This window comes from Panthera onca, chromosome B1 (genome assembly GCF_046562875.1).
Source record: "Panthera onca isolate mPanOnc1 chromosome B1, mPanOnc1 haplotype 2, whole genome shotgun sequence".
In the NCBI taxonomy this organism is placed as follows: domain Eukaryota; kingdom Metazoa; phylum Chordata; class Mammalia; order Carnivora; family Felidae; genus Panthera; species Panthera onca.
The window spans coordinates 152,189,290-152,214,252 of NC_138342.1; the positions used below are offsets into that span (position 1 = coordinate 152,189,290).

The 24,963-nt window shown below is 49.9% G+C and overlaps 1 protein-coding gene across 4 annotated transcripts in view; it reads right to left on the reverse strand.

Annotated features, from left to right (window-relative positions):
* Window positions 1-24,963, reverse strand: part of GATA4 (GATA binding protein 4) — a 79,984-nt gene that overhangs the window by 47,490 nt on the left and 7,531 nt on the right. For 2 of the 4 annotated variants that reach the window (XM_060653731.3, XM_060653727.3), the window contains exons 1-2: window positions 5,715-5,865; window positions 903-2,027 (exon numbers count right to left, since the gene is read on the reverse strand). In XM_060653731.3, coding sequence (XP_060509714.1) covers window positions 903-1,518 — 616 coding nt within the window. In that variant the 5' untranslated portion in view covers window positions 1,519-2,027; window positions 5,715-5,865. Of the gene's footprint in view, window positions 1-902; window positions 2,028-5,714; window positions 5,866-6,370; window positions 6,535-24,963 lie in introns of those variants that run through there. The other 2 variants (XM_060653730.3, XM_060653728.3) reach the window with 2 other exon arrangements.

The window sequence follows — 24,963 nt, forward strand, 5'->3', positions numbered from 1 at the left end:
GCCGGGTCTGACATTCACAGGAAATATTCAGTCGTGCCCGTTAGATTATTTCTAACCCCGGCCCTCCGAACAAGAGGACGCTCCACTTACGGAAGCTGCTGCAAAGTGTCTATTTAAGTCAGGTCTTACAAAGAAGCCCCTCTGCGCTTCCCGAGTTCCTGGACGCTGACCAGGCATGCGCTTTCAGTACACCCCTCACAAGCGCGGGGGCATACCAGCCGCAGTGCACAATAAGTGCACAGAACGCCGTGGCCCCGAGGCACCCACAAGGTGCTAGCCTCCGTTCAACCCATCTCCGCTGCTCCAGTCCCTCCTTTGTTCCAGGTGTGAAATCCCGACAGGAAAATCATCTGCCACTCCGAAGGATCTTCCAACTGGGCCGCCAAATGGCCCAGAAGATCTTGGGCCCTAGCCAATGTAATCAGTTCCCTGCTGAGGACCCTAAGGGAGGGCCGAGAGGAAATGCGAACAGAAACCCCGCGACCGCTAGTGCTGTCCATCAAGGGCTGCCGGGGCTGCTCCTCCCAGCTCTTCGTGGAGCCTGTCGGCCGCCAGCGCTCACCTACGGCGCACAGACATACCCGACGTCGGGGCTGCTTGGGGACACACTCAGACCCTGCACCCTGCAGTCCTCTCTCTTTCAGAAAAGCATTTAGGAAGCAGGCCTGCCCTCACCTAACAGAATATGGGCTTCTTGGGGCTGTGACCTTCACCACCACCAAACGTGCCGCGGCCGCCAGCTTGTCTTCCACTTTCCTTTCCTTGGAAATTCACGCATCCTGCCCCCTCCCCACCGCTCCCCACCATACGCACACTTGTGGAAAATTAAACGCCCCCAAGCAGTGTTCGGGACAGCCTGTTCCGGGAGCCAACGGGCCCGGGTACTTGCGCTCAGTACTCACCGAGGTTGGGGTGTCGAGCGGCGGGGTTGGCCCTGCCGGGCAGGCTGTGCAGCACCGGGCTGTCGAAGGGACCGGCGGAGGCGGCGGCAGCCGCGGCCCAGGACGCGCCCACGTCGGCCATGTAGGCTGGGTAGGGGCTGGAGTAGGAGCCTGCGAAGCCCGCACGCCCGTACTGCTCGCGGCCGGGGAGGCCCGCGCCCGCCGCTCCGCCACCACTGCTGTAGGCCGCGGCTTCCCGGGCGGCTGCGGCGGCGGCGGCGGCGGCCAGGGACCCGGTGGTTCCCGGGAAGGAGAAGCGCGGGGACACAGGCGGGGGCGTGTAGGCCGCTCCCTCGGCCCCCGCCTGGCTCCAGCCCGGGCTGCTCTGCTGGGTTCCGGGCCCGGCGCCCGCCGGGGCCCCGCCGGAGCTGCCGCCAGAGGTGGCTCCGGACGCGGCACTCCCGCCTCCGCCCTGGAGATAGGACAGGCCCAGCACCGAGGAGGGCACCCGCGGCGTGGGCACGTAGACGGGAGACGAGGCAGCGCCCGCGCTGTGCATGAAGGCGCCAGGGCCGCCCGCCTCGTAGGCCCCGGGAGGCGGGCCGTGGTTGGCGGCCATGGCCAAGCTCTGGTACATGGCCTCTGGGAGCTCTCCGCCTCCGAGTCCTCTCTCTCACTCGCGAGTCAAGGCGCAAGGCGGGGAGAGAATAATAATAATAATAATAATAATAATAATAATAATAATAATATACAGGTGACGGCTGTCACGTAAATGAAGATCCAAAATCAAAAGTAAAAATGCAAATCCCTCAAAAATATATACGTATTAAATCCAGCATCGAGCAAAACACTCTAGGCTCTTGTTTACAGGAAAATCCCAAATTGAACTTTTGGTTCTTCCCGGAGGTGCTGGAGAAGGGGCGGGATCTACCCCAGGGCCTAGAGGTCCTGAGCGCCTACACGAGTGGCAGAAGACACGGGGTAGTGCCTGGGCGCCGGTACGGGGCACGGGCCTTCGGGTCACGCCGGTGGCTGTGGCTGCGCACCCTCTTCAGGACACCCGCAGACTCCGGCTCTGGGTGCGGTAGGCTGGCTCCGATGCGGAGGGTTGGGTTGGCTCCTGTCCTCCTCGCCGCAGCCGCGGTCCTAGAAGAACGACAAAAAGGGACACAAGTTCACCCGGAGCCCACTTTCCTTGTGCTCGGCTGCTTCTCCCGCACCGCAAACCAAAGAAATCGCCACTTTCGGCGCCCAGCCTTGGAGGCCACGAAGTTCCGAAGGAAGCTGCGGTCTTTGTTTTTCTCAGCCCGCGGGGTCTGACTGCCCCAGGGAAGCCTAGGCAGGGGAGCCTTAGAGAAGTGGGGCTTCACGGTTATTAGACATGTAATTATTGACTGTGACCTAGTCAATTTTTTTTGGTATTGCTTGTCAGGAAAGACTCTTGTCACAGATAAGTTTAAGGGTTTCAGTTTTCGCCGGAATGCCTGGGACCCAAGAAATATCGCTCATCTTTGTTCCCTGACCCAACCCTAAGCGTCCCTGGCCATGAAAAAACTTTAGATTGCCCATGAAACACAATGACAAACTTTAAAAAAACCAGCAACTTAAGAAAATTTTGTTTGCAATCTTTTTATTAAAACTAGAGGTAGAGTCTAAATGTTTACACATGAGCATAGTGTCTGCTAAATCTCTGTGAAAAGGATTGTGAAATCTCTTATCCATCCACACTACCATATGGAAGTCAAATCAGACGAGACATTTGTTTCTGGCAAATAGTTATATTTTAGTGATTTTGCAGATTGGATATTAAAACCGGAATAGTGAGGGAAATGTACAATTCACTTTGTGGAACTACTCACTGGACCATTCAGATTCACTGAATGGGTTTTTTCCCATATAGAATCACTGGTCCACCCGTGGAGGGAAATCAGAACACCAATGACAAACTGAAGGGGAAGAACAGTTCGTAGGGCTTGGTTATGCCCTTGTATCCTGTGTTTCTATTTTCTCAGGCAATTTTTCTGATAAAATAAGAGCTCAGTGTTCTGAAGCACCTGCTCTGTCTCAGGTCTTTTTTTTCTCCACAGCTCCTCAAATAAAAGTGTGTCTCCTCATTTTACAAAAGAGGGAACCGAAGCATCGTAAAGTTTTGAAACCTGCCAAAGATCAAAGTACAATTAAAGGAGCTGGGGGACAGAATCCGTGGGTCTCCAGGGATTTGAGGCTGACCACTACATTCCCGCTTGTCTCCTTAAGAGACAGCCACTTTTTAACACTGGTTTCTTTTTCATTGCCACAGAATTACAAAAACATCAATTGACCTTTATTATACTAAACCCAGGCTCTGTCACTTACTGAATAAATGACTTTAGACACATTACTTAACTTCTGTGCCTCAGTTTCCTCATTTGCAAAAATGCAAATGTTAAAGGTACCTATCTTGTGGAGTCATGGTGAGGACTGTAAGGATTGTAAACTAATATATGTAAAGCAAGTATAATAGGGTTTTATAAAACTTGTAACAGGTACAAAGTTCTATATAATTGTTGGCTATTGTTATTATTATTACAGATCTCTAATGTACCATAAGACAATGCCTCAGATATAATCATACTATAATGAATGGTCATCTTAATTATTGTAAAAAATTCTGAAAATCTAATCTACACTACATCTGATATACCTATATAATGCTTTTAACCATCTTTGCAGCATCACTAATGATAATGGAGTTAATAGAACTGTATTCTATAGTCACATGTCAACTTCTAGATGGTTTATTATTTGCTTTCAAAACTATACAACAAATTATTGGTTTGTTGGACATTTCCTTCCAGGAAGAAGTTTGGCTAGAGGGTAGATACAAAAAATTTGATCTGAGGGGCACATGGCTGGCTCGGCCAGTAGAGCATGCAACTCATGATCTCAGGGTTGTGAGTTCGAGCCCCACAGTTGGGTATAGAGATTACTTAAAACTAAAATATTACAAAAAATTTTTTATCTGAAATCACCAACTTCACTCTTTGAAAATGAAGGCAAAAAATTAGTAACTTATAGGAATCTGTGCGCTTCAATAAGTAAACACATAGGCTTACCTTGATAAAATATTCAGGATTTAATTTTTAAATAAAATAGTTCACCTATTTCATTGTATTTTCTGTAATACTCAACTTCTGTAGTTCTAATGCATAACATCATACTTTTTTCTCACATAACTGCAGAGAAGGAAGATTTATAATTTTGCAAGCCAACTTACACACAGATGCTAATTTACCAGCTTTAAAATGTAAATGCTAAAAATGCCATAAATCTAACACTCATCTTTACTAAATTCTCGGCCTTTTTAAAATGGCTGGTACATTACCTGGGCATTGGATTACTGAACAAAAGAAGGTGGAGAAAATACCCCTCTACACCTTTCTGAAAAGACAAGAAATTCTGCTTGCTTCTGTTATTAAGCCTCGGTTCAGGCGTCTGGCCGTGGAGGAAGCAGAGAGAGCTACTGAGAATGGCAGAAGAGATCTGGCCTCATCATGGGGACTCAGGCCTGATCCCCAATTTTTCACTCTCCTCCAGATCACTCATTTCGGTTCACCTCCAATTCACAGACCAAATAGGAGATGCTTTCTTCGTGATTTAGCCCACGGCCCTTTTCCGATCTATTTCTGATAGTGGGAGAATCGAAAACTTGCCCTAATGTCTGTGTTTATTTACAGGTCACTCCTGCTCTTTGGGCTCAGCCTCTCGCCTTCACTCTCGGCCTGCTGCGCAGAAAACTGTCACACACGAACGCACACACTAGCCAGCAGTAATATAGCTGTCCGCTGCTGGGGAACGTGGAGACTCAGAAGTTTAGGAGGGGGGAGGAGGCACCACTCCGTTATCCCAAATGAAACCCTACTTTAAAAGCCTGAAACCTGCTCTTGGCTGTCCATTCCATTTCTGAGAAACACAGGAAATACTTGCCTTCGGCGCTTCCCCAACCTTCCCCGAAAAGCCATCCGTGCGGCCCCAAATCCCTCCAGCCTTGGGTCCTCCACCCTGCTCCCCAACCGAAAGGCCTCCTCGTTCCCCCTCCTCCTACCTGAAGGACCCCCCAACCCAAAGCCAAGGGACATAATACTGTGGATCGGGCAGCTAACCGTGGCCAGCGGAGGAACATCACTGCCTTCCTCCCGGGTTCCGGCCTTCAGCTACTTTTACCCAGAAGCAGTGTGGGTGGGTGGGGTTGTTAGCTTCGTGGGTGGCGTTCTGACTCTCTGGACCCCAGTCAGGAAGGCTAGAAGGCTAGCCAGAAGGGCATAAAACGTCCGGGCGCTAAGTAGCCATTCCCGGCTTCGAAGCGCCTCCCCGGGGCCCAAGGCCCAGTTACGCAGCCTCCCACAGCCACTCTGAGTCCCCGGAGTCACCGACCGGCGACACTCCTCGCCTGAGTCCCTCCGTGCGACCTGTCCCGGGTCAGTTGATCAGTGTGATTCCGCACGGCCATCATCACCATCCAGGCCCTGGCCTGGGGAGGTGCAAACAAGGGCTGGAGAATATATACGCTGGGGCAGGGATTAAAAACGTTCAAGTTCACACACACACAAAAAATCCAAAAGCACTTCGAATATCCCTCTCCGCTTTCCCCGCAAATCTTAACTTTGCTTTAAAGAAGCTGTTAAGCCAAAGCGAAAAGTTAAGCGGGCTTTGGCCAGTTTGGGGAGGAGGGAGTGATCAACGTCTCCTTTCCACCCACTAGTTACCTCTCCACTCCCAGGCAAACAAGCGCGGAGGAGCTCTGGGTTTCTCAAACGGTGGGAAAGAGCAAGGAGAAGACAGAAAACGCAGTACCTGGCGGGACTTGAGCTTCTTGGAGGGCCGGCGCACGCTCCCCTGAGCGCCCTGGGAGCTTTGGCAGCGGCGGTGCCTCTCGCGGCCACTGTGCCGGCCGCCTCCGAGTCCCCCACCTCCCGGCGCTAGTCCCCTCGCCCCTGCGCTCCAGCTCCCGAGCGCTGACTGGCCTGTGGGAGTCACGTGCAAGGGCGGGGGGCGGGGGTGCGCCGCAGAGGCTGCACCTCCGCTCGGCGCCGGGCTTCGGGGCTGTTCAAAAGACTCCCCCAGCAGGCAAAGTCCAGGCGCTCGGATCTCGGAAAATGCTAAAGTGCCACCGGTCGGGGCGCAGGGCTTCACCCACCGCCCTGCCAGAGGTCAATCCGGTTTGCAGTTTTGCCCAGGGTCGGCTTTATTCAGGAGTCCCCCCCCCCCACCTCCTCCCTCCACCCCACCCCCCCACCCCGCCTCCCGGTGGTCCTGGTCCAGCCCCAGCCCAGGACTCGCGGGGCAAGGGGCGGCGCTGATAGACGGGAAGGTGACCTTTTGGGCGAGACCCCTGATCGGCTGTGTAGCACAGGGTTACCAGGGGTGCCCGGCTAGCTGCGAGTCTCCAGGAGGTAATGGATAGCGGGGTTCCTGCTAGCCCCGAAGTGCCGGTGGAAAAGACACCAAACCTGGGACTGGCCCACTCAAGTCAGAGCGCAGAGACCAAAGTTTCCCTTCCGCCTTCCCAGCAGCCTGGGGAGTCCGCAAGGCGGCCCTCCAGCCCTCAGTTTTATGTATTTATGCAAAACGTGCACCCCTTCCTGGCGACGCTTCCCATCTCCTGTGGCCTCTTCCCTTCAGATCTTTCCGTTTTCCCAGCAGCTTTCGGCGCCGCTGCACCAATCCTAGGGACGTGGCGGGGTCCTGGGAGGCTTGGCAGTCCAGCGGGAGCAGGCTTTCCCAGCCGAGAGGGCTCTTCCAAGGCTCAGCCCCCTAGGACTGGGGGCGGGGAGGGTGGCAGGCCTGAGTCTGTAGTCGGCGTCAGTGCCTAGAGGCCCCAGCTCAGCGGGGCTGCGATCCGGAGAGTCCCTCAGACAGGTCTAAAGGTTAATAGAGCAATCACAGGGCCCTATTACCGCGTAAAAATAACCCATCGATTACCGCAGCCTTCAGCCCCAGATAACACCCGGCCGGTGGCTCTCACCCTTTCGGTTAAACTCCCCCCACCCCGCCCCACTAAGGCCGAGTTTCTTTCCCTAGAGCAGGTTTTTCATACCAGATTAGAGGGGTCGGGAGGGGGCCGGGGTACCATCCTACACGAAACTTGTGCGTCTGCGAAGGAAGGGTAAGGGGCTACGCCAGCTTCAGCTGTTGGTAATCAGTGGTGGATTCCTGGCCTGCGCGAGGGCAACCTGAGCGCTGAGGACGAGAGTAGGACGCAGGGCTGATTGGAAGGAAAACCCCACAGGGATCGTGGCCAACTCGTGGGGATTCTCAGGAAAATCCCGGAGGAAGGACTGAGCGCGGCTGCGCGGGGAGTTCTCTTTCCTGAGCTCAACGTTCGGAGGTCCAGAGGGGCCGGAGCCTAGGAGAGAAAACTGAGGCGCCCGGCGGAGCGACGTAAGGTCTGCGCTGCGGCTGGACGCACCCACGCCTCCCCGTCCCACCCCTAGGAGCTGCTGGCCCAGGACCCTTCGAGCCCCGGAAGCTTAGGGCGGTGTGTTTAGGAACCCTTCTCCAGCTTCCCTCAACTCCTCGCCAGCGCCTCTGCAGAATTTGGCGCAGCAGATCCCAGGTGTCTAGGAACTTAAGAGGGAGGGTGTTCTGAGGACCCCGGAGGCTGGAGCTGGGGAGAGGCGGTTTGGGGGAGGACACTCGGCGGGCGCACGCATATTCAGCCGAATGGTGGAGAAGGGTGCTCGATCTCTGCGCAGTCTGAAACAACATCCCCATTGGCCTACGAGGGCTTTCTGGAGAGTTAAAAGTCTGGGCTAGTCGAGCGGCAAGTTGTTCTGGCCTTTCTTTTCTCAGTGGGGATTTGTGGCTCCAGCGATGCCTTAGGTCTCAGAGCTGCCTTCCACACGCGGTCCTCAGCGCTGAGCCTTCGGCCTGGGCAGTGAATTTTCTTAGCAACAAGCCTTGGGCTTGGGGCTTAGCGTCTGGCCATCCAAGCGTCCTCACCAAAGCCAAGGACGCAGGCCACTCCTAGGCAGACTTCTTCCAGCAGCGCAGGATGTGTGCTGAGTTTCACATTAGCTGGGTGCCCAGGGGCGAGCCTCCCACATCACTGCCCCCACACCAGAGCTCTCGGACCTTCAGTCTCCTGGGGGGGGGGGGGGGGGGGAAGGAAGGGTGCACAACAGGCCCTGCCTGCTTTTTGTGGCTGTTGTGAGACCCTAGATAGAAAAGCCTGCTTTTCTTAAGCGCTCGCTTGCTAGGAACCCCGGATTCACGGCTGTGGGGCGGGGTGGGGGCGAATCTTCTGACAAGGGACATGACAGCTCTTTTACCCACGCCCCCCCCCCCACCCCGCTGGCGCTCTTCAGGTGTGCTGAGGTCTGGGAATCTTGAAAGATTCCTTGATTCTAAGAATGCGCCTGGGATGGAGAAGTTTGTGTCTCTTTCCGGTGGCCTTTTTCTCTGGGCCCGGTGCTCCAAATTTTCTCCCCAAAGGGCTCAGCTCAAGGATGGCCCAGAAGGTGGTTGGCTAGCGGTCTGTTCCTTTGGGGGTGTTTCATTTTGCCTCATTCCCTGCCTCCATTTTCGCCCGGCCCCCTCCCTCTCCCCTCTCTAGGACAAGGCGGGAGCCCCCGCGGCCGGCCGCTGCGCGTTGCCAGGAGCGGGGAGCATTTCAAGGCCTCGCTGGCCCGCCGGCTGGAGGAGGTTTATCGGCTGCCGCTAAGTTCCCAGGCTTCTCTCTAGCTCAGGAGGCCGCTGGGAAGGGGAGGGGGTGCTTTGAGGTTCGGAGTCTTGGCTATTTTTAAGGACATGTCCCTGGGCTGGCCTGGGATGGTGGCCCAACACCACTCACGTTCTCTTTTCTTTTCTTTCCCATAGTCAAGAGGGAAAATTTGACACTGCAAATTTTTTTTTTACTAAGGGCCTGGGTCTAATGAAGAGTCAAGTCCTGAGATTTTAGACAAATAAGAATTATTTAGATGTACTGCACTCTTAAAAACAAACAAACAAAAAGTCTCCCCGGGGCCCCTGGATGGCTCAGTCGGTTAAGCGTCCGACTGCGGCTCAGGTCATGATCTCACTGTTCGTGGGTTCGTGGGTTCGTGGGTTCGTGGGTTCGTGGGTTTGAGCCCCGAGTAGGCTCTGTGCTGACAGCTAGGAGCCTGGAGCCTGCTTCAGATTGTGTTTCCCTTTCTCTTTGCCCCTCCCCTGCTCACACTCTGTTTCTCAAAAATAAATGAATGTAAATTAAAAAAAATTTTTTTTTAATCTCCCCAGGACACAAGAATAGATTGCATTTTCTTGCTCCACTAAGGTCTCCCGGACATGAGCTGGTCCAAACCCTGGTACAGTTGTGTTTGGACATAGTGTACAGAGGAAGCTGAACTCTAGTTCCCTGAACAAAAGGGTTAATAAACTGGGCGATGGAATTCACGGTGACACCAGCGAGGGTCTACCCTCACGGGGTAACCGGATTTCCTAGCCGGAGCCGAGCCAGCTTATTTTAAACGGAGCTCAACCTCAGGTGCCACAATCTCAGATTTGGGTTAGTAAGCCGTTTGGCAACCTGCGGCCATCAGCCTCCGCGGACAGCCACCCGAAAACCAACCGTGTCTGAAGAAACACGGAGCCCCCAAAGTCTTCTAATCGGAACAAGAGACCCCCATAGGGAGAGAGAACCAGAGGGGCGACAGGAGTCTCCCCTCGCCCTTTATAACGAATCCCTCCCAGATGTAGACGCTTCTTATGGACTAGAGCGCCAGGGCTCATGACAAGACATGCAAAGTGACCCGCGCTGAACGTAGGCTGGCTCGGGTCCCCACAGGGCCCTCGAATTCCCCCACCGGGTCCATACGTTTCCTCCTCCCTCTGCGACTCCCGGGCCTTGCTCGTGTGGCCCACCTTGCTCCCAGGGCAAACCCACGCCCCCACAAGCGGGCGGAGCTGGGAGAACCAAATTGCGGAGCAGGGCCGTTCAGCTGATGCAAACATGCAGAACGAATTAAGCTGCAAAGCTACGGAGACCTTCTTTCCCTCCTAGAGCCCGGTGTTCCACACCCAGAATTCTTTGTGAGGGGCGGGGAGGGAAGGGCGTCGGGGACCTAGAGACCCTTGCCCCCTCCCACCGGGAACCGAGCTCTGCACCCCAGGAAGTGATCATCACCCGCTGGCAGATGTAACGGAGCAAAGGCAGCAACGCTTTCCGATTCTGTCTTGTTTTTAAAAATACTATTCGGTGTTGCAAAGTGAAGCCATGATGTCGTTCACAGACCGTGGCGAACGCCTCCTTGGTGCTTCGGGCTGTGAGGATTGGAGTTTTTGGCACAGCTCCTAATATTTTATAGTCATTTCAAGATTATAGAACGCTCCCAGATTTCATTTTTTTTCTCTCGAGGAAACAACATCGACGAGCGAGAGGGAGGAAGAGAAGGTGTTACTGTCTCATAGGAACAGGAACTCAGAGACCGGAGAGGTTAAGACACCTGTCCCAGGTGGCAAAGACTGTGCACTCGGCAGCAGGTCTTGAATCTAGATTCCTGAGTCTCAGTTCTTTTTTCCACTCTAGTTAATATTGAGTTTATATCTATAATGAAACTTTTTTAAACCTGCATTTTGTTTTTCAAATATTTCTAAATTTGCTTTAATGAATACGCCCGACACTTAAAAATTAAAATCAATTTAAAACAAAGCAGGTCGTGTCTCATAACCTAACAGCCCGTGGGAAGGGAAAGAAAAACAAAAACGAGGCCCCACATTTTCATTAAATTCGGGAAGGATGCCAGCGACTTTTTAAATGGGGAGGGCGCTCCTTAGGTCCCGGGGCCGCAGAGGGCAGAACTGAAACCCAGTCTCTGCGGCGCCCGAAAGTCCGGGCACTTGGGCCAGCAGGCTGCGGATCCCGGATCGTTCAACTCACTGCGGCCACGCTGACGCCTTTGCACAGGCCCCTTTCCCCCTTCCCAGCCTGGCTCCTTCTCTCCCTCCTCACCCAAGAACCTTATGAAAACAGCAGCAAACGGGAGCTTCCTGTACCCACTGTCCAAGCTCCATGGAGACTCCTTGCCTGCAGACTCTGAGCTGAGGGGAGGGCCTCTACCCTTTGGGGACCAAAACTGTCACCTCTGGGATCTCTCTTGGTGACATGGGCCTCAATATGTTTACTTGTGGGTCCTCCCCACTCCCTCCCTGGCAGAGACTTTTAGAAACTACAGTGCTGACAACACCGAGTCCATAACAAGAACTCCATAAATGTTCTTGGAATACATAGAATATTAATTTGCTTTATCCACAGGCCTTATGTTCCCTGGAGTTATAAATTCATTTATCTGTGGTTGGTTATACACAGCCCTCCCCACACACACCCCAGAAGGTAAGCTCCACGAGGGCCGCGACTGTGGCTGGCACACAGTAGTTGCTCAATAAATGTTTGTTGAATGATTAAAACTACAAAAGGGATTGCTAATGGCATCTCCCAGGGCTGCTGGCAGTTGGAGAATGGAGCACTCCCCTCAAAGGGGAATGTGTCTCCTGGCACATAGTAGGTGCCCAGGGTCACCACCAGTTCACAAAGTAAGTCACTGAGGTCCAGGCTGGACACCAAGAGAGTAGCACAGTCTGGGTTACTGGAGAGCATTTATCTGCAATGCTCAGCCCCACCCTGGCCAACTACAAATCTGCCCAAATCTAGGCTGCCCCTAGGGAAACCCAGGAGTCCCTGGACTCCGGAATCTGCAGGAAGAAGGGATTTCCGGGCACAGAGCGCAGTCAGGATTTTGGAAGTTGAGTTAAACTGAAGAACCCGATTAGGCGCTGAGGCGGTGGCGATTGGCAAGGGAGGCCTAGGGACTCCCCGGAACAAAGAGCAAAGACGGACAAGGGTGCCGGGTGTACCGTCTCCGGAGCACGGAGGGCCCAGACCCACAACTCCTGAAAAGATGGAGAGAGCCAGGCAGACACTAGGACCCAGAAAAAATGAAGGGGGGCTATGGAAAGAGTCAGAAATAGGAGAAAGGAGAGAATGGGGGGGAGGTAGACAAGGGAAGGCAGGCCCAGAGGAGCACAGAGAAAAAGTAGGGGGCAGCAACTGAGAGTGAGAGGGGCCTTAGCAAGCCGGAGAGGGACGGGATCACTCATGCATTCCTCCCTTCCTCCTTTCCATATTCATTGAGCACCTACTCTGTGCCAGGAACTTTCCCGGCACTCGGATTCAGCATGGAACAAAATAGAGAAAACTCTGTTTCCAGGAGATTACATTCTATAAGAGGAAGACAGACAATAAAAAATTCAAATATATTGAGTATTAATGGTGGAGGGTTATGGGAAAAACAGCAGGGAATAGACACGCAGAGAGAGCAGAGAGGAATTAAAGACGGAGACCAGAGAAAAGAGGGAGGGGAAGATGGGAGAGAAAAGCACAAATCTAGAGAAAGAAGATGAAATGGGAATCAAGAGACCTGGCGACAGAAATAGAGACAGCTCGAGAAAAAGCCAGCAAGGGAAATGGGAAGGAAAGCGCCAGGCCTCCATCGGAGGAGAGGGACCAGATAGGGACGAGGTCAATCCGGAGTCGAGGGCTTACCCCGCCCCCCACTCCCATCCCCCGCCCAGCTGCCAGGGAGGGCAGTGGTGGTGACGAGGACACCAGCGGCTGGAGCGCTGCCAGTTGTCAGACCCCAACGCACATATCGGGGGACTTGTGAGGCCACCAGAGACGTGATGTTCCGATCGCCAGCTCGGGCGCGTTTCCGCACAGGCTGCCCCCTCCTCCGTCAGCCCCTGCACCCTTCCCCTGGCCACGGAGCCCGAGGTGACCCGGAGTTGGAGAAGACGCCCAGGCAGGCGCCGCGACCTGGCGCGGCAGAGCGAGAGACAGGAAAGTGTCAAGGAAGCGCGAAGCCCAAGTGCGAAAACAGCGGCAGGGGTGGGGGGCGGGGCGGGGGCGGCTGGAGGCCTTGAGGTCCTTCACGCCTGTGAGGACCCACTCCAGACAGGCCTGGGCTTCCCTGTAAAGGACAGTAACGTGGCTTTACGTGCCACCAACCCACAGTTGTAGCAGGTGCCCATAGAGAGTGCTCTGTTCATTCTTGTAACACCCATCTGGGCTTGGAGGTACTCATTGTTTGGAAATAATTGGTTTCTTGCAACAGCAGGAGAAAAGCAGAGGCATGCAGCTTGCAATAACTACACCCATCTATCTCCCTCCAAGGGTATGTACTATACTCTGACCTGAGAGAGTATGAAGACTGGAAGATCCCTGGCATTCCTTGTCTTTTCTACTAGTTTCAACTCCCCCCCCCCACCCCATTCATTTGGTATCTGTGAGTTTGGTTGGAAGACACAGGTGCTCTAGATTTCAAGTTTGCTTTCTTCCACAGCCCCAGGCCCTCTTCAGCAGAAGCACTAATAAACAGCAAATTGCCACAGGGCAAGAAACTACAGGGAGACAGAGCATGAAGCAAAGGTCTGAGTGAAATGGAATAATCAGCACCTAGAAGAAGGGGAGCTTTTCACTCTTGGAGGTGCAGAGCTAACCCCAGGAGTCTCTGCTAACCTCCCATACTCCCTCGGCCATCTCCTACCACCTCACCTCAGGAGCTGGAGCCTTTCCCTGGTGAGGGGAACGAATCTCCCACCCACCCCCTTACAAAGTCTCTGGAGAAGTCCCCACTCTGCTTGGGGGGTGTGGTGGGGATAAGGCAGAAGGCTGAGAGCAGATAGTATAAGACAGAGCCTCATCAATCAAAAGTGATCAATTTCTCAATCACCATGTGAGAAATGTCTTTAGTCCACTTCAAAAGCCCTAAATTTTCATCCCCTCTCTCTCCCCTCCCCCAACCCCTCCCTGCTTCAGTAGTTAGCACACACTCATTCCTCACCAGATTTATTCATTCATTTCTTTATTTTCTGCTCTCTTCCTCCCCCACCCCACACCTCCATATACCACTATTGTTAGGGACTCTGACATCCTCACCCCAAACTTGTTGAACGTGGCTCCTGAGCAGATGTATTGTTCCCAGTATGCTTCAGGATAAGAACAGCTAAATCTAAGTTAGCCTTTAATCTGTAAAAGAGGATTGCTGGGATCTTCAAGCCCTACAGTTGTATACATGACTGATCCAAACTTGAAATCACATACATGATCCTCAACTGGGGAATAGATACAGGGATATGTATCCACACAACAGAATACTACTTGGGAACAAAAGACAATGAGATGCAAACACGTGCAGCAACATGAGTGAATCTCGGGCACTGGGGCTGCACGAAAGAGGCCAGACTCAAAAGACTAAGTGAATCCATTCATATGACACAGTCACACTGGCAAAACCATAGGGACAGAAAACAGATCAGTGGTTGTTGCCAGGGGCAGGGGGGTGAGGAAGAGGTGGCTACAAAAGGGGAGAAGGGAATTTTGGGGAGTGCTGGTACTGTTCTATATTTTGATTGTGGGAGTAGTTACACCATTTGTGTGTTTGTCAAAACTCAAAGAACTGTACACTAAAAAGGATAAATTTACTGGAAGTAAACTTCATCTCAATAAATTAGTTTTCTCAAAAAGCAAGGGGGAAACAGTATGGCTGGGGTAGGATAAGATTCTTCAGCCCTTATTTTATCTCTCTCCCTGCCCTCCCCCCCCACCCCTGTGCGTGCAGCCATCCCCAGTCCTTAGCGAGACACCACATCCCTGGTACATGTTCAACTCCCACCTAAAACACTTCAGAAGAGTGATTTATATACAAAAGAAAGCCTTGCATCTCTTTCAAAAGGATCCAGTTTCCAAGGCTGATCCTCCCTATTGCTCATCCTTCCTCCAGATCCACGGGAAATGCTATGGCAGTTCCAGTGCCTGCTTCCTACATGTCCCACACTTGCACTCAGTTTTCACAGTGGGCTGCAAGGAGGGTGGCGCATGAGGATGGGTTATTCTGTTTTCTCATCCCAAGAGTCCTGGAGCCAGTCATCAGAAGCTCAGAAATTTCAAAGTCACTTCCCAGGCAACCTGCTGGCAGTGGAAGATGCAGCGACCCAGCTGACCAGAGCCCGGTCTCCCCAGGCAGACTGGGTTTCCTCCAGCTAGTCCCATGAGGCAAGAGGAAGCCAAGGCCTGGCCTTGAAAAATTGAGTGTACCCCTGAGAGGAGGGCTGTATTTCTGAATGGACTAAAGGGAAAGCATTTGCTGGACCGGGGCCTTTCCTGCACATGATTGTAGTCAACCCTCCCAACAGCTCTGCAGGTTAAGTTGTTTTGACTCTGACTCTCACATCAATTTTCATTACACTTAGCTGCAGTTTATGATGTGCACATGGATTGGCAACCATCGGGTGGATGGTAATGGGAAGAAAGAGTGCCCGGTGCCAGATAAAACCACACTTTGTACCTGTATTTACAGAAATCATAGTCTAGTGGACGGACATCACAGGGGAACCCAAGTGCCACTGATTACCTCGGCCATAGAACGGCTCTGCTACATTTCCTGCTCAATAAAAGTGTGTGTATTGATTTCTATCCTTTCCCAGAGTTGTGGATAATATCCTTGTTTCCAACTACAGTCAAAGCACTGTGGTCAAGGAGGGAAAATGAATAATGTTAAGGTTAACAGACACCCATTGCCATGGGCTTTAATCTTATCCTTTTCACTTGAATTAAAAAACCAACAATACCATCATAACACCATAATATAGAAAAACAGAACAAAACCCCACAAAATATTTTGTTTCCTATTAGAACCAGAGCAAACAGTTTGGTTTTGTGGATTTCCCTGTTACTGTCATCCCCATCCTTGGAGAGCTTGCTAATTAATCAGTGGAAGAACCAAAAAGTGGGAAGGCAAGGAAAGAAGTGAAAAGGGCGCAGGAATCACAACTAGGAGAGCATGATGGCAGGCAATGAAAAAAAAGGAAGGGAACCCTGGGAACCACCAAGCATCGACTTTACCCCCTGGGAAGCCTTAGGTAAATCAAGGACAGGGTTGTGGACCAGTCTTCCTCTTATGAAAGGAACACCATGATCTGATAGTTCTTTCAGCCTTGATGTCTTCTGAACTGGAATTATTTAAATTCTCTTACAAGTGTTGAAATTCATAGATCAAACATTTGGCACATACTATGTGCCAGGCACCCTGCAAACTTTGGAGAGATATAAGGAGGAACACAACGAAGTCTCTACACTCAAACTATTCAGATCAGTGAGAAAGAGTCCAGCAAACAGGCAACGGGGAGAAAGTTCTGGAAATAGATGAATGCATGAAGAGAAACCATGTAAACTCCTTGTGGGGGGGGGGGGAGGGTAGGTGGGAGGAGGAAGTAAATAGATTCAAGGAACTACATTATTTGTATGTGTAGGTGTCTCCCACTCCCCATACTTTTGCCTCATTAACTATTCTCTTTGCAGACCTAGGGATGCGGTGGCCTCGCTTGGGAGCAGGGATTGTGAGGACCCTGCATAGTTCCTGCACTGGCAGGCAGACGAAACTTAGAACATGCACGACTTCCCCCATTTCATACATTGGAAGCCACACACGCATACGGGTCATGGCTCCTGCAGAGTTCCACTGTGGCCGGCGGCGCCTGGGCTGGGAGTCCGGGTCAGGCGATGTGGGCTCTAGTTTCTACCATCACCCGGTCGTGTGACCTCCCGCATGTCCAGCCTCCCACACGCCCCACCTGGTTCTCAGTTTCCTCATCTGTGAAATGGACAGGTTGCGCTACATCATTTCTAAGCTCCCTTACAGCTCTTTAAAAACAAATGAACACATCCTAAAAAGACAACTAGGATTAAGGGGTGGACTAACGTCAAATATTTGTTGATTGATAGACAAATGCTTCCCGCGACCACGCGGTTCTGTTTGGGGCTTGCACGAAATCCCCCGGCCCCTCGGCGAACACCGGCCCATCCCGGGTCTGGCTCTTCCGGGGGGGGGCCGCCGGCTCCCGGCCCCCCCCCCCCCGCTCCCGCCCCCCGCGCGGGTGCCCTTGCGCCTCCGCCCGCGCAGCCCGCGCCGGGCCCGCGTGATGGATGGCCGCGGAGCCGGCGGCCTGTCAGGCCTTATTGATGAGGTGCGCGCTGACGGCCGCCGCGTAACCCGAGGCGGCAGGAGGCGAGCGCGGCGCGGCCGGCGGCCGCAGACTCGGCGGCGCTCGGGGTCAGCCCCCGGCCGGCCGCGCCCGCCCCTCCGGCGCGCCCCGGCCCGGCTCCGCAGAGGGGGCGGCGGGTGCGGAAGCGTCTCCGGGGCCTGGCGCCCGAAGCGCGGAGCCCGCTTCCTCCCCGCGGCCGCCGCGCTTCCCGCCCCCCGCACCCCTGCCCTCGGGGCCGCGGCCGCACACCTCCCCTGGGGGCCCCTCCTCTCTCCCGCTCGGCCGCTGCCGGGACCTCCGCTCTTACCCGGGAGAGGCCGGCGCGGGCGTCCGGGGCCGCGGTGTCCGCCGGCGCTGCTCGGGGAGAGGAGCGCCTTTCCCGAGCGAAGGGGCCGCGCCCTGCGAGGCGGGACTCGGCCGCCGCCGCCAGTCTCACGTGCAGCACAGTTTAGAAGGAGTTTCACGGCAGCCACGCGGGGCGTGAGAAAAGCCGGGACACCGGCGACTATTCCATTCGTGTTCTTTAGAAACGTATACAGTGATCGATAAGAAGATAAGTAGATAAAGAAAAGTACACCTACGGGTAAAGTTGGTGATGCCCCACGTGGCATTTCCCCCATTTTTGTACGCTTACTTTCTGATTGAGCAAGTATTCGTTTCCAACAGCAAAGGCATTTTACTTGCTCCTTTGGGATACACTGGAGCTGAGTTCATTCTCGCGCTCCCCTCCTAATTCCTCCCAGTTCCTCCTTCTCCCACCTTGCTTTGCCCCTTTTTCTTCTCGGAAGGAGAAGAAGGCCTGCCCGGCCAATGTGGGAGCGCCTGACGGGCTGCAGAACACGGGCAGGGTGCCTTAGCTCCTCCGCCTTTCTAGCGAAAGCCCCCAAGGCCACCTTTTCTGTTGGTGACACTAACGTGAGAACCGAGAACGTAACCTGCAAAGCGCTTTACTTCATAAGGATGAAAGGAGCAAGGCAATACCGGAGACAACTTAACTCCTAGCGCTAAGGGGTACACGCTGTTGTTTTCCCCACTTGGAGCACGGGCTAGCCCTGACAGGTAAAGGGCCCTACTTCTGCGTTCGATGAGACTTAAGAACCAAAAAACAAGGCAGTCTTTTCTCGGGGGCCCAGTAGAGAGAGTGGATGTTGGTGTGGCTCAAGACACTCATTGGAGAGTGCAACTTAGGCCAGGAAGGGCAGGATCTGGGCAGCCAATGGTGGAAGCTCATTGATCTGGGAGTCAGAAGTCTTGGGTTCTAATCCCGGACACTTCCACGAGTGGCAGGACCACAGGCAAATCACTTAACTTGTCTAAGCTTTAATTTCCTGTCTGTCAGATGAAGAGAATGGACACCTTCTTACATCAACGTTTGTAACCTAGGGGGGGTCCCCAAGTGGATAGCACCAAATCATGCCATTCTGTGCCCCCCAAAGATCCGATACCAAGAGGTTCAATCCTGGTCCTGCACAGTGGAAGGGCGGGAATGCCAGGCCTCTAAGTCTGAACCTAATCTTAGCCGCAGATAATGAGCGTGTTCAGCAAGGAACCCAAAATATGAGGCCCGACTGAGTGTGTATGATAAAAGACTTGGACTGCAGATGAAAACTTCAATCCATTTACTAGGCAAACATTTATTGAGGAACAGCTAACACTGGGCACTTACTATATGCCAGGCATGCTGCCAAGTATGTTGCATGGATAGATTAGCTCATTTAGCCACACAATCACTCTGTTTCCATTTTACAGATGAAGAAACTGAGGCACAAAGCTATTAAGTAACTCACCCAGCTTGATAGGTGACAGCCGAGATTTATAGGCAAGTAGTTTGCTTTCAAAATCCAAACACTACCCCTATGAACAAGGCATTGGTACCAGGAGGGATATAAAAGGGGAAAAGCAAGGACTTCCTTCTTATGTATCCTCCTTTAATTTTTTAAAAATATATTTTAACCCCCCATTCCCAGAATCAATCCCTTTTCTCCCTCTGGTTTCACAGCCTTTTAACACATTGTATTTCAGTGTAATATCTCCATGTGCCTGCCTGTCTCCGCATCCCTCTCTCCCAAACTTCACTCTTCTTGAGGGCAGAAAGCCTATATTTGGTGCCTTTGTATTTTCCATAGTTTCTAGCATGTAGTTGATGTTTTAAGAAGTTTGTTGAATTAAATTCAGAAAATTGGAGTTTCAACTTGTCCTTATACAGTGTAAAATCCCTGTCCTTTATGACTGAAGATGTACTATCAGGGATGTGGCTGAAACACATGTGCCATGGTCCCTTCCACTGAGTGCGAACAGAAAAACGCACATACAGGAGATGCCATGTGATGCCTCACTAGCGTCTTAGCTCTAGTGCACCTGTTGGTGGCGTAATTAAGGCTCCATGTATGTACCTTTGGCTCAGTTATTGGTCACAGGATGGCCTCTCTCTGACTGATATCGATGTAGTGTGCTGGAGTTGCAAGGCATCACAGAGATTCTGGTCCAAGGACCCTGAAAGGTCTACATACTTACTCAGAGTCGCACAGCTATTTCATGGCAAAGCTGGCAGCAGGGGATCTGGGACCCTGGTCATACCCTGTTCTTCTATTTCAACATGCTGCTATAGGAACTGCTATCTCCCCTCTATAAATCTGAACCCCAAGGCCAAGCTTTCCTCACCCTGATACAATCACCAGGGTGAGAAGATTAGCGATAAGGCAGCACTGAGCTCTGGGGTAATCTGGGAACCTGGTTAGCACTGCTCAGCCTGCCCTTTGTAGGAAGGTGGAAACAGTCACCCTGGCTCAGCCCCAGTGGGGGGCCGGTGGGGGTATGAGGATGTGACACAGGGTCTCAAGGAATCATAGACATTCAAAACTCTAGTCACTCCATGCCCCTCTTAAACCAAGGACAAACCAAGCCAAAAGGGGCACTCGCTATATATTATATTTCTAGACTGAATATCTTCCACATATCCTGTGGACTCATAAATATTCCAGCCTTCCAAATAAAGAAAATAAGACAGAAAAGTTGGAGGGCACATAATGGGCGGAGTTCTGGACTTTATCGTTGTTCCAATTCTCATCATTTCATAGGGTGATCCCGTGTTCCAGTTTATGCCTGCTGTCCTGGGTAATTATTAGCAGCGCACACAATCAGTTTCACACGAATTAAATGGTCACTCTTTGTCACTTGAACTCTCTGAGCCTTGGTTCCCCATCTACAAAATAAAGGGTTTTGAGCATATATCTTTCAAGTTTTCTTTTCAATGTTTTGAAAATGCTTCAATTTTTTGAATGTGGGGCTGCAAGAGAAGCTTCACGGCTTCTTTTGTCTGGGCAGCTGAGAGCAAAGTCACTAATGGATTGGTGATTGCTCTGTTATTGACATTGAACTTTGGGCTTCAGGTTCACCATTGACAAACTGGGATTGATTAAAAATAATAAAATAAGCCAGCCCTTCTGAATAATATGTGGGAATTAATTAGCACTCACCTCCCAAATAAGCAGATCACGTTAATATTACTCATTAGAACTGTATTACAAATATTACAACTGCTGTTCAACCTATCAGTTCTCCTTTCTCTTCTCCACCAGTTTGTTTGTATTTAATACCTAGCTAAATGGAAGAGACAGGATTTGTTTTATGTGGTTCTCAATTGGGGCCATTAATTCACCGTCTCTTTTTATCCTCCCCCCCCCCCATCCCATAGTGTTTCCCAACACCATTCTCATGATAAAGAAATGCTGTTGGGGAGAAGGTTGTGGCAAGGCCACCTCCTCAGTGTGGTCCTTGTTGTGGCTACCCCAACAGTCAGGCAGTCTCCTCTTTCCTCCTATTTCCACATAAACATTCCCTTTATACCGGCTGACTCTGAAATTCAAGTGTGTGTGTGTGTGTGTGTGTGTGTGTGTGCACGTTATTTTGTCACTTTGTTAAACTTAAAAAAATCCCTGATGTCTGCAATAGTATTTAGGAATTCTCCAGATCCCCCACAATGCCCGGCACATAGTAGGTGCTCAACACACACTCAAAAGAATGAATTAGTGACTGAACGAATAAATCTAGAAACTGAATCTGGAGTTCTGTATAAGAAATTTCCTATTTTTGAAATGCAATAATTTGCCCAAATTTCTTTCTCTTTTCACACTTCAGGAAACCTCAGTCACAGCCACATTGTAAAAATTTGGCTTTGTAAACCACTTTATTTTCACTGTTTTGATCTCATATGTGGGGGGGCTCTTAAAGTGCTATTTGCTTCACTTTATAGCTTGCACCTTGGAGAGGCTGGTTGATAAATGAGAGATGAATAATTCCTTATTGCTACTTATCTGCTAAATCTATAAACTAGTGTCAGCATTTACTCAGTTGGGTTTAAAGCTATGTCTGGTATACTTATTAACTTGCTTAAAATAAGCCATAAAAATGGGCTTGGTAGGCAGTTTTTTAAACTAATTTTTAAAAATCACATTGGTCATTTTCCACTAACTCATGAGATGACCTTTGGCAAATCACTTAACCTCCTTGGGCCTCACCTGCAGAAGGAAGATGGTGGGCGGGGGGTGCTAGATCAGCTCTAAGAGCTTTGCTGGTCTTAGAGCCCTTGATTCTATGATTTTCAAAAGAGGAAATTAAGGGATCCTGATAATACCTATTAGAGCAATTACAAATCAGTTCGTATAGACTATCTCATGAATCCTTGGCATATCCCTGGTGGGCGGGGAAGGCAGCACTTGGTAGTTAGAGCAGGGCATTCTGAGTTGTATTCTGTTACTTATTAGTGGTGTGACCTTTGGCAATGCAACACTTCTGAGTCTCAGTTTCCTCATCTATAAAACGGGCACAATACTCCAGTAATACAATGATTACTCCAAAGAGCAATAAAATGTGAAGATCAAATGTGACATACATGTGAAAGCACTTTGATAAATGTTATTCATTGGCCCCAATTTAGAGATGAGAGGACCATTCAAGGTACCGTTTAGTTAATCAGTTTGTAGCAGAGCCAAGGGAAGGATTGTTTGACCTCTCTTGTTCTATTTGGATTACATATTGAAATTTATTTAAAAATTATATAAATAGATTATATAATCTTTATACAAAGATTATATAAAGATTGAGTGTTCAAAAGAAACCTGTGCCTGATGAGAAATTTCTGGGAATGCTAAATGACATATTGATAAGAAAATCAGTTAATATCTTACTGGCCCACAAACCTAGGAACTCCCAGCTAATAGAAAATAAAGCATCTTCCGAAGCCTTTGAAAATATGCACCCTTTCCAGCTCTGGTTCTCCTTGCGTCTCAGACCCCTTGCTTTGGGGTTCACCCTGGCCATGTGAAAAGTACTTACCGTCTGCCCAAGGCTTTGGGTTTAATTCCCTAGAGAGATGTGTGCAGAGAAAGCAGTTGTTGCTGAGAATTTTTGTTGTAAAGAAGTCAGCAAAAGTGTCTGGAACACAGCCCTGTGAGAATTATTCTTCAAGACAGCACTCCCACCATGTCTGTACAGTGCAGGGGGCTAGCAAATGTGGCCTGACGATAAATATGTTGCTTGACTGGGTCCTGCTTACCTTGTAGTGGAGAAGGTCAGAGATGAACAGTCAACAAAACTGTAATTCTACAAAAACTAAAATTCTGTGGTTCTACCAAAATTCTATTCATATTTCCTACTGCCAAACAGTCAACCAACCAACCAACCAACCAAATAGACAAAGGCTGACCTCAAAGTTAAAAAAAAAAAAGTATAGAGCACAGAGAAAGAGAATAAGAGTGGTATTGTAAGTCTATACTTCCTACGGTACTCAGACTACAAGTTTTCATTTGCTAAATGTTTATTTGCTAATTAACAATGATGAAACTGATCTTTAGTTTGATGTTACTTTTACCTTCTCATGACCAAATGTGTTACATTAAGTTAAAAATTTCAGTGCAAAGGTTTTTGAAGCTTCCTTAAGTTTTAACTTTTTTTTTTTAAGATTTTATCTTGGGGTGCCTGGGTGGCTCAGTCGGTTAAGCAGCCGACTTCAGCTCAGGTCATGATTTCGCCATCCGTGAGTTCGAGCCCCGCGTCGGGCTCTGTGCTGACAGCTCAGAGCCTGGAGCCTGTTTCAGATTCTGTGTCTCCCTCTCTCTGACCCTCCCCCGTTCATGCTCTGTCTCTCTCTGTCTCAAAAATAAATAAACATTAAAAAAAATTTTAACGATTTTATCTTTAAGTAATCCCTGTATCCAATGTGGGGCTCGAACTTACAACTTGGAGTTCAAGCATCACATGCTCCAGCCACAGAGCCAGCCAGGCTCCTCAAGCCTCCTTAATTTTATGGTGGGATTTTGTTTCTTTTTGTTACCATTCTCTCCCTCACCCCATCTCACACCTGCTTATAAAGGGGGAGGAAGCAACCTTCATCTTTATAAACTGCTACTTATTTATGTACAAATTAAAATGATTTCAGTTTCAATAATGGCACCTGACATTCATTAATACTTGTCTTGTAATTCATTTGATCTTCAGTCCCATTCTTAGTGATTAACTTTCTTGCTTTCACAAAGGTCTTTTCTTTTGAACACCCTCTCCAACTTTTGGGCCACCACTAAATGTCTGTCTTCCCTCCCCTGTCCAAGCTCTCCTCCTCTTCTCCCTAGTCTGAATAATCAGCTTTTATTTGCAGCTGGACCAGCACCTGGCCTTACATTCCAGCACATCCTTCTGTCAGCAAAGGGAGTTTTGAGAAGAGGAAAAGTTACAAGAACTTAGACTTGTTTTCAATTTCAGAAACACTCAAGGTTACAAGTGAAATTCTGAGACAACTGTGAAAACATTTTCGAAAGGGACATGAGGGGACCTCTTTGTGGAAAACTCACTCCCACCAATTGTAAATGTATTTAGCCAGGAATCAAGAGTCCAGGGCTATTCTTGGAGTTTTAGGAAGTCTAAAGCTGAATTCTCTAAAATGGATAAGCTTTTATCAGAAGCACAATAGTCATGAAATCTTAGGAAGAAACAGATCTTGGATTTGGTCAATCTTCCCCACCCCTCTCAAAACATCTCATTTTCTAATTTCAAAGAGACAGGAACTCCTTGTAGTTCATTTGGAAAATACAGGAAAGTATATCAAGAAAAAGAAAATCTGTCCTAATCACACCGCCCAGAAAGAACCCCTGAGAACATTAGTGTTCTCCCTTCCCCAAACTCTCTCCAACAGTTTCACACTGAATAGAGTGCTTTTGCAATTTACTTTTTATTTTTTAAAAATATGAGACATTTCTAGGTCATTAAATATTTCAAGGAAACAATATGATGGCTACATACATTGCACTGTTTATGTACATAAATTCTTACTGTTCAGAGTTCATGTTATTTTCTACCTTTCACTGTTATAAATAGAAGTTTGATGTGTCCTTGTCAAATTGACATAAATTTTGGTAAGTAAAGCACCTTGTAAACCTCTGACTATTTCCTTGGGGTAAATTTCTATTACTGGAAAAAGTGAGTCAAAGAATATGAACACTAGTAGGGTTTTGCATCCATACTGCAACGTTGCTTTCTAGAATTTTTGCATCCAAAATTCCTACTACCACCAGCAGCACTCAATTTTGGGTAAGATAACTTAAAAATAGATCTGACAAAGTGTCAGGTAAATTTCCATCCCTTATTAGGGAAATTTAATTTCTGGAGCCACAGGTAAGAAACAAAACAAAATGCCAAATGAAACCAAGGGGAACATTGATGCCAAACTGAATGAATCACACTTTGGAGATTATTTCAGGGACTGGTGAGAGGTCCTGTCTGTCCTCTAAAGTTTGTAACCACTTCAAAATATAAGAAACTGAAGCACAAAAATGTTAAGAAAGTTTCCCAAAATAACATAGCCAGTAAGTAGTACAGATGGGATTCAAATCATATTATTATCACATTGGAGTCCAAACTCTTACCACTGACCAAATTTGAATGTAGTATCTCAGCAAATCTAAAGTCTCCAGAATGTTCTTTGTCATGAGTTCCACTGCCCAGAAGTTGCCTTTTGTAGCTTTTAAGGTTTTAACCA